Below are 9,895 nucleotides of genomic sequence, written 5' to 3'. Positions count from 1 at the left end.
GCTTGATGGGAACATAATCAAGGGCTCAGAATGTACTCGTCGCAGACTGGGTCCATATGGTCACTTGTGGAGAAAGAATCCTATACTCAGGATGCAGACAAGCCTGCAGCAGGCGGCGGTAGGTGACTCCTCCCCCCTCCCAAGCCGTCCAGCCTCCCGCGCACGCGCATAGCCGCGTGCCAACCCCACGGGCCGGTTAGAGGGAGGCGGGGCTCCCGGGGCGCGTGCGCGGCGGCCTGGGCTGCGGGCCCCTCCCTTGGCGGGGGCGCGCGGCGCGGAGGACCGCACGGAAAGGGGGAAGTCAGGTGGCCGCTGCCGCCGCCGCCGCCACCGCGGTTTGTCGCCAGAAGGAAAATGGCGGATCTGGAGGAGCAGTTGTCTGATGAGGAGAAGGTAAGAGCTGCGGAGGCGGCGGAGTCCGTCGTGGGGGAGCCAGTAGAACCCCGGCGTATCAGCCCGGAGTATGGCCGCCGGGGAAGGGCATTGGTCTGTGCCCTCGGCTGCCCTTCCTCCTCTTCTCCTCGCTGCGCCCTAGTGCCTGCCCCTGTCAGTCACCCGAGGCCCCGCGCGGGGGCAGGTCTCTGCCAGGCCTGCTCGCTCCGCTCCTTGTAGGGTGTGTGCTCTGAAAATAGGAAGTGGGAGCCGGGCGGCGGCGCCTGGCGCGGCGGGCGGGCGGGGGCGGGGGGCGCGGAGGGCGGCGGCCGCTGGGGACCCTCTCGTTCCGCCTCGGCCGCGGGGCCCTGCGCGGGGTCTGGGGACTGCAGAGGGGTCCGGTCCCGGCCTGGGAGCGGCCCAAGGGCGGTGCTCAGCCCGATGGCCTGGCCGGAGACTGTAGCCGGGGTGAGGGGTAAGGGGAAAAAATCGCTTAGGAAGCAGACCTTCACTTCTCCCTTTTACTCCCTCCTCACGGAAACAGAATGCTTCCTTTTCTGGTTCTCTACGCTTTTTTCCTTTCGCGGTGGAAGTCTCTCTCCCTCCCTCCCTCCCCCTCTCCTTTTTTTTTTCTTTCTTTCTTTTTTCGGCTTTAGCTGTAGGCTTTGCAGCTCCCGTGTTCCCTGGGAGGCAGCGGAGTTGCTCACAAAAAGACCCCCTCCCCATAGTTGTTTTCGGCCAGAGTTGGCACTAGCCCCTCTGGGGGCCGATTTGGTGGCGCTCCACGGTCCTGCTAGGACTTCTGAAGAGGAGATTGTGCAACTCCTTTTGCTGTATCTTAGATGCTGTGACAGCAGTGAAATCAGATGAACGACTTAAATTCTCAGGCATTTAAAATAAGAAATCTGATCATAGAACTAGTTCTCTTATTCTCCTTTTCCCTTGGCTACCGTGAGGGCCCATTCCCGTGGGAAGAGGGGGACCCTACTAATTTTAAGTATTTTCCGGGAAGGACTTTGATGTTTCACAAACTCAGAAGTGACTGACACATAATCTGTGAATAAGATGGTTACAGTTTTCGAAGTGTCCACTCTTAATTTCACAGTATTCATTTTTTTTTTTTTTAAGTTCCAAAGCAGTACATCCATATATGAAACACACCTTATGGTGTTTAAGAAATCCTAATGTAAGCCTAAGGATATTTTCAATTGGAACTTTCTGCTCCAAGTGTTTTTATATCCTGTGATGTGATATAAACTTGCACCGAAATGTAATGTTTTATTGCCTTCCCTATATGAATGTGCCAAAGTCGGCCTCATCTTCAATTTTGGAAATCCTTTTTTTCCCTTTGTGCTCTTTGGTGAAAATGATAATAAAATAACAAGATGGGGAGAACTACAAGATTCTCCATAATTCACAGACCTGGTAGGCAGATCCTTGTATATACAACAGTTGCTGTGTAGTGTTCACATGTGTTACATTGGTAAATCACCGTGAGTTGGTAACAGAAAATGTACTCAGTCGCGTGCAGACACGTTTAAAACAGTGCTAAAAAGTTTTTAAAGGGATTGTCATGTTTTTATTCTACCTTTCTTAAGTAGTGATTAGTAGTTTAAGTGGCTGGAATCTGGCTGAGGAGAGAGTACTCAGTATGAGAGTTAATATAGTCTTGCCCTGTGTTGTAAAGGCCTAAAATAGCAATTTTTTTTTCAAATTGAAATGACAGGGTTCCTCATTATCTGGCATTCTCAGGGCACTAAACTCTGTAAAGGGGGAGGGGGAGGGTGTCTTATTCTCCAATCTTACCAGTTGAAAATTCAAATTTGAAGGAATTTGGTGTTTTTGTTTTTATTTCGAGTTTTGTAAGACAATTCTGTAGATATTTTCATATGTATTTCATTGCCATATTTAGTAATTTAAGAAGACTGACTAAACTTCTGGGTTAAATTCAAGTAACTGGTGAAGTGAAATTCTAACACTCTTGCCACTTTAGTTATCTGAAATTTCTTTTAATCTTTTGGGAGTGGGTTGGGTATAGAATCAGAAATAGAATTTTAAAAGGTGGTATTTTTAAACTGATATTTAAATCATGTTACTTTTTCTGCCCCCTTGTTTGTAATTTTCAAAAATAAGCTTTTAATGCTTTTAAGCTGTTGGAATTTCCATTATTGGTTGAAGAGCTGAAGAAGTGAAGCTGTTAACTTACATAGTACCCATACTTTGTATCTGGTGGCTCAGAGAATACATTTGTTAATATGTTGTAAGGTTGAGGTAGGTTTTATTATTACAGTTTCACAGATAAGTAAAATAAGGTTTCAGAAGCTTTAAGTGATTCACCTGAGGACACCTAGGTAAGAAGTGGCAGAGGTGGTATTTAATCCTGTTTGTCTGAATCCAAAGTTGGTGCTCTTGTGACATTATGCTCCTTTAACAGTTGATAATAGGACCCTTTTCTGGGTTTATCTTTGTTTTTAATTTGTTGATAGCTTATATTGAAAAAGGAGAAACAATAGTTCTTTTTGTTTTTAGTAAAAATTGTAAATACCTAACATTAAATAGTGTCGGGTTCTAAATTTAATTTGTGTTTGATAATTTTGGAACAAAGTTTATTATTGTTTAACACATTGAAAAATTTTACGCTACTGGTATAGTTCCATATATGCTCTAAGGTAGGAAGCATTTTAGAAATTAATCTAGAGTAACATCTTTCCATGCTTTGTGAGGATACCACTGTGAAATTTAATAACCTTTTCACCTTTGGCCACTAGGTTAATAGGAAATAATATTATCTGAAGAAGCACAGTGAAGTTCTTTAAAGTTACTCATTTGTTGTAGCAGTCCCACAGATCTTTTTACGTAGTTTAGAAACTAGGCCAAAAACAGTTTATGTTTTCCATTCCTGGGGTCAGCTGCATTGTACAGTAAAGCAATTCTGTGAATTTTAAATTGTATGAAATTGTGGTATAAGGCTGAAAGCAGAAGCATTATTCCATTTCACACCCCTTCTTACAGAGGGAAGTCACTCTGAAGCTCTAGAAGGAAGACACTTAGAAGTTATTGGTTGGAAAGGATCTTTTTGGGTTTTTTTTCCCTATAACCCCTCCTACCTTTCCCTGGTGATAAGAGTGATCCATTTCCATACCTTTATCTTTTATATCTTCGTGAATGTGTCTCAAGTACATAGCTCAGCCCTGACTTCTCTTTTGAGCACTGGTCACACATTTTTATTGGCTGGTCCTTTTCACAGGAGACAGTTAATGAGATGTGTTCAAATGGAACCTTCCTAAAAGTAAATTCATAAACTCCCTTCTTCCCCCTACACAAAGTGGGGCAGAAATCTGTCTCTTCCTGCTCATTTTTCTCTTTATTTCTCTGTTTCCATTATTCTAGTCATCCAGGTTGTTTTTTTTTTTTTTAAGATTTTATTTATTTGACAGAGAGAGACAGCAAGAGAGGGAACACAAGCAGGGGGAGTGGGAGAGGGAGAAGCAGGCTCTCTGCTGAGCGGAGCCCGATGTGGGGCTCCATCGCAGGACCCTGGGATCATGACCTGAGCTGAAGGCAGATGCTTAACAACTAAGCCACCCAGGCGCCCCGTCATCTAGGTTTTTAACTGCAGCTTTATTTTAACTTCTGTCTCCTTGAGCTCTCTGCCGTACAGTCTGTTTCTGAATCTTGTCAGTACTATCATCAAAATGTGTCTTATGCAAATAATTTAATTCTTGCTTGAAAAGGTAATCCATTTATATTAATTTTTAGTTTATTACCTCTCAGTTGACCAGACTATTAAATTAATTGTTGTTATTTATGTTATTAACTATTGTTTAGTACAAAATTTTACTGTATGAACAGAATGCAAATTGATTGTACCTGTCTGTGATTACACAGTTAAGGAAGAAATAAAGCCAGGGGAGGAAAAGTAGGGTCAGAAGAATGTCTCGCAGCTGGTCTTTCCCTTGTATTTGCCACTGCTAGGCTTTGTTATAAACTCTCTAGACTAATGCCTCCAATTTCCTGTACCTAAGCCATGTTTTAATATGTTGTTTTTGTACTCCCAAACTTTTAGTTGCTGGATCCTCCATTGCCTTTACAAGGAAGCCCAACTCTTGATAATTGTATTCTTGGTCTTGTATTCCATTCTTACCTAAATATTTCTGACTCTGATACATACACTGTTATTTAATATTGCTGTGAATTGAAAGAGACCTACATGCTAGTCCATGTCTAGTGCCTTGGGTAAAGTATGTAACCTCTCAGCCTCAGTTTCCTCTGAAATATGGGGATGCGTGTCAATGGTATCTGGCATGTAGTAAACACACAGTAAATTGTATTTTTTTTTTTTTTTTTCTGATGATGACCTCTTATCCACTTTGAGTGTTGGAACTGCTTCCTGGTCTATCCTCTTTTTTGAAAGATGAAAATCTTACTCATCCCTCAAGATTTATCTCAGATCGCTATAACATATTGTTAGTATATTTTTTAAAGATTTTATTTATTTATTTGACAGAGAGCACAAGCAGTCTCTGCTGAGCAGAGAGCCTGACGTGGGGCTTGATCCCAGGACCCTGGGATAATGACTTGAGTGGAAGGCAGACCACTCAGGTGCCCCAACATACCATTAGTGTTAATGCAGTTTTGCATAGTAGTTATCTGCTTAACTGCCTTTTTTTTCTGTTGTTCAATTGGAATTCCTACATGCAGAAATAATATCTTTATCATCTGTCATTACGTTGCATGTGGTGAATAGAATGGTTCAATGAGTGAATGAACAAAGGAATCGTGAATTCACAAAATTAAAAAATAGTTTTATGAAAAGTAGAAGTAGCATATGGGGTGCCTGGGTGGCACAGTTGGTTAAGCATCTGACTCTTGTGGTCCACTCAGGTCGTGATCGCAGGGTCCTGAGATTGAGCTTGGCTCCTCGCTCAGCGGGGAGTCTGGGATTCTCCCTGCCTCTCCCCCTCCTGCTTGTGCGCTCTCTCTCTAGAATTAATAAAAAAAAATAAATAAATCTTTTTTTTTTAAAGTAGAATATGAAGTAAAGTTTTTGAGGGAAAATTTAGTGTACCTAAATTTTCATTTCTAAACAGTGCTTTAGCTTTTAAAGATTTAGATAATCGAATGAAATTTTTGGTGCTCTTTGAAGTACAGGTGGTGATATTGGCTATGGTTCAGATCATCTATGCATGCTAAATATTCTTCATAAGTAGTTTATATAGTTCTCCCTCACTACACAATCATAATTTGGTTTCAGAAATTTTGCTCTTTTTTGAAAGTAATGTAAGTTGCCATCATAATTAATGTAAAATTTATAGTGTTCTTATTAACCAAAAAGTAAACTAAGCTATTAATGTGGAAAATATTCATTCCTAATTTCATTCTGTAGATGAATGAATTCTGTCATTGCACCAATAAAATATAAAAATTCCTACAGCAAGCAGAAACCTGAAAGTTGCTGTACCATTAGTGGAGTTTTTCAGACTTCACACATTAAAGCAAATTAGTAGTACTTGTTCAGTGCTTTTGGGAGCCATTTCTACATAAAATAAGGATAGTTAGATACATAGAACATTGCATTTAAGTGTGAAAACATGGGATATAAAAACACTTAGAGCAGAGTGCAAAGTAATTTTTTAAAGTTGAAAAGCATGATGGGAGAATTTGACATATGGTTCTGTGCTCTGACCTAAAAGCCTAATTGCCTGAAGCAGTAACTTACTGCAAAAGATTATTGCACGTCAGAAAAAACTAGGGGTTCCATAGGACCATCTATAGTTGTCAAAAGAGAATTTCACAAATTTTTTTTTGAAGGTTAGATGTACAGTCTTTACATTCTTTCTCTTATGACATTTATTTACATGTTTCACTGTGAACCTAGTGATAGAACTTTCCTTACACATTTTAGTTCACTGTGTTTCTATAAACAGGGAATGTAAATAATTTTCAAAAACTACCTCTACATTTATTCCTTTACCAAATATATCATACTTCATTTATTTCAGTACCCATAATTTTCCCTATTTTAAGATCTCTGGAATCAGGCTGCATTGTACAATTAATGGCTTATGATACTAATCAGTAGCATTTTCCCTTTTTTAGTGGTACATTAAATTATGCCCCTTACATTGATTGTGAATCAAGATAAACAAGGATATAATGCAACAACTAACAACCTAAAATCTTAGCATGAGTGGGTTTGGGAAGGGAGTTTTGTATGGCATTTCCTCATTCTATATAATATGTCTAATGTGGGTCAGCACCAGAAGGGCCCTGCTCAGTGAAGTCACATAGAGTTTCAGGCTGTTGGAGGAGTTCATTGTAAGCTTGGGCTTTTTGATGTGTTATGTGTACACAGTGGAATATTATTCAGCCGTGAACAAAGATAGTATCTTGCCATTTATGACAACATGGAAAGACCTTGAACACATTATGCTAATAAGTGAGATAAGTCAGAGAAAGACAAGTACTGTATGATATCACTTACACGTGAAATCTAAAAAAGCCAAACCTGTTTTAAAAAAAAGCAAAAAAAATCAAAAAACAGAAGTTGGGGGGATAATGTTGATGGTATTTAAGGGTACAAATTTGTAATAAGTAGTACATAAACCATAGAGATGTAACATACAGTATAAGGAATATAGACAGTAATATATATAATGTATATACTATAATGATGTAAAGTAGTAATGGTAAGTATTGCTTCAATGGCAGTCATATTACAATATATGAATGTATCAAAGTAACATGCTGTACACCTTAAATTTACAAAATGTAGCATGTTACATTTATCAAAACAAAAATCTTAAGCTTTTTTCCTCAGTCCTGGCAGCAGTGGGAAGGAAATGTGAATAGCAAGCACACTGGTTTTTAATTTTCTTTTTAAAAATTTTATTTATTTATTTATTATGGCGGGGGAGGGGACGGGGAAGAGGGCGAGAGAGAATCTTAAGCAGGGCTCTATCTCACAACCCAGACAGAGATCATGACCTGAGCCAAAATCAGGAGTCAGATACTTAACCAACTGAGCCACCCAGGTGCTCCAACACACTGGTTTTTGAAGTTTTCCCTCCCCCACCACACATGCATTTAGAGATCACTACACTTCTGCCCAGGTTTCAGTTAGCTGAAGCAAGTTTCATCTGTAAACCTAATTTCAGAGGGGCTCAGGGGAGGAAACGAGAACTGCAGTGTTTGTGAGTAGCAGTAATAATACCATAGAGTAGGTTTTAGACTCACTGAAGGTTGGTGATTTGATCACCTGTTTGGTAGACACAAGGTTAAGATTATAGATTCATAGATACATTATATATATATATGGTACAGCATCAAAAAGTAGTCAGTTCATGGAAATTCAGAAGACAGAAAAATTACTTCTGCCTAGGAGGATGGTAGACATCAGTTGGGGTGCAAGCTCATGCCAGAGATCACACCACAGGCAGAAAAAATAGGAAACTGGGAACAAAACAGTGTATGAGTTATATCAGGTACTTTGCAAGTAAGATGCAAAGATGAACTGTGCTGTTAAACAGCACAGGGTTTCTTAACCTCAACATTTTTTTTTTTTAAAGATTTTATTTATTTATTTGACAGAGAGAGACAGCCAGAGAGGGAACACAAGCAGGTGGAGTGGGAGAGGGAGAAGCAGGCTTCCCGCCGAGCAGGGAGCCCGACGCGGGGCTCGATCCCAGGACCCCGGGATCATGACCCGAGTCGAAGGCAGACGCTTAACGACTGAGCCACCCAGGCGCCCCTAACCTCAACATTATTGACATTTGGGGCCGGATAACATTATGAGGGCTGTCCTGTGCATTGTAGGATGTTTAATAGCATCCTTGGCCCATTTGGTGCCAGTAGCACCCCCTTCCCTCCAGTCATGGTAATCAGAATGTTTTCCTGTAGGACGGAATTGTCCTTGGTTGAAAGCCATGGGGTCTAGACAGATTGGAGCTAGTAAGAACGGTGGGAACCTGAGTTAGGTGTTAAGACCTGGCTTAAAGTAGTTTCACAGGACATGAAGAAGAAAATGATTGCTAACAGATTTGAGTTGGAATCAACAGAACTTGGTAAATGAATGTAGGGGAAATGGGAGAATCAGGATAACTCTGAATGTTAAAATCTGGGTAACTGGGAAGTGGTACCACCACTAACAACTAGGGGATTCAGGAAGAAGATGGATAGCTGGGAGGAATAATGTTGAGTTTGATTTGAGTTATACTGAGTCTGAGATGCTAGCAGAATATCTGTTTGAACATGCCTAGAAGATAGGGAAATGTAGAAATGGAGCTTGGAAAGAATGGTCAGGCCCAGAGATTTTATATAGATTTGGGAATCTTCCTTTGTGGGTTAAAGCCACAAGATGGGATAAGACTTTTAGGAGAAGCTTGGACATAGCAAAGAGGAGAGGTCAGAGAGCATATACTTTTGGCTATACTATTATTTAGAAAATAAAAGGAGAGGAAAAGGTGCGGGATGATTCTTGAAGTAGAAGTGTGTGTAGCACGGAGTATGTGCTCATTTCACAGAACTTGAAGAGAATTTCCAGAAGGAGCAGTACCAGTATTGCAGAGATTAAAAGGAATATAGGTTTGAGAAAAGCCTTTGTACCTAAGGTACAGGGATAAGAAACAGATTTTATCTACTGTATGCCACTATCTATACTACATTAATCTCTCAATTTTCAGAGTAATTTTGTTACTGTCTCCATTTTATAGGTGGGAAAACTAGTGGAGATAAGTGGGGGACGGAAGATCATTGGTGGCCTTTTTTTTTTTTAAGTTTTTATTTAAATTCAAGTTGTTAACATAAGATCTAGTTTTAGTTTCAGATGTACAATATAGTGATTTCATACTAACATACAACACACAGTGCTTATCACAAGTGCACTCCTAATCCCCATCACTTATTTAACCCATCTCTCCACCCACCTCCCTTCTGGTAACCATCAGTTTGTTCTCCATAGTTAAGAGTCTGTTTCTTGGTTTGCCTCTCTCTGTTTCTCTTTGCTCATTTGTTTTGTTGCTTAAATTCCACATGATTTAAGTCATATGGTATTTGTTTTTCTCTGACCTATTTTGCTTAGCATAATATTTTCTAGCTCCATCCATGTCATTGCAAGTGGCAAGATTTCATTCTTTTTATGGCTGAATAATATTCCATTTATACATATATATCTTCTTTATCCATTTGTCAATCTATTGGACACTTGGGCTGTTTTCATAATTTGGCTATTGTAGATAATGCTACTATAAACATAGGGGTGCATGTATCCCTTTGAGTTAGTGTTTTTGTTTTCTTTGGATAAATACCCAGTAGTACAACTGCTGGTAAAGGGTAGTTCTATTTTTAAATTTTTGGGGAAACTCCATATTGCTTTCTACAGTGGCTATACCAGTTTACATTCCCACCAACAATGCACATCCACATCCTTGCCAACGCCTGTTGTTTCTTGTGTTATTTTAGACATTTTGACAGGTGTGTGGTGGTATCTCATTATTGTTTTGATTTGCATTTCCCTAATGAAGAG

General features: G+C 40.2%; 1 protein-coding gene across 1 annotated transcript in view; it reads left to right on the top strand.

Annotated features, from left to right (window-relative positions):
• Positions 1–230: 230 nt before the first annotated feature.
• The window catches only part of CAPZA2 (capping actin protein of muscle Z-line subunit alpha 2), a 55,426-nt gene continuing 45,761 nt past the window's right edge, over positions 231–9,895 (top strand). The window contains exon 1 of the mRNA XM_006729037.3: positions 231–393. Coding sequence (XP_006729100.1) covers positions 355–393 — 39 coding nt within the window. The 5' untranslated portion in view covers positions 231–354. The remainder of the gene's footprint in view (positions 394–9,895) is intronic.

The sequence above is a fragment of the Leptonychotes weddellii genome, chromosome 12 (genome assembly GCF_054177405.1).
Source record: "Leptonychotes weddellii isolate Sample4059 chromosome 12, ASM5417740v2, whole genome shotgun sequence".
In the NCBI taxonomy this organism is placed as follows: domain Eukaryota; kingdom Metazoa; phylum Chordata; class Mammalia; order Carnivora; family Phocidae; genus Leptonychotes; species Leptonychotes weddellii.
Note: the sequence above shows the minus strand (reverse complement) of the source record. Positions and strands in the feature narration are given on the sequence as shown.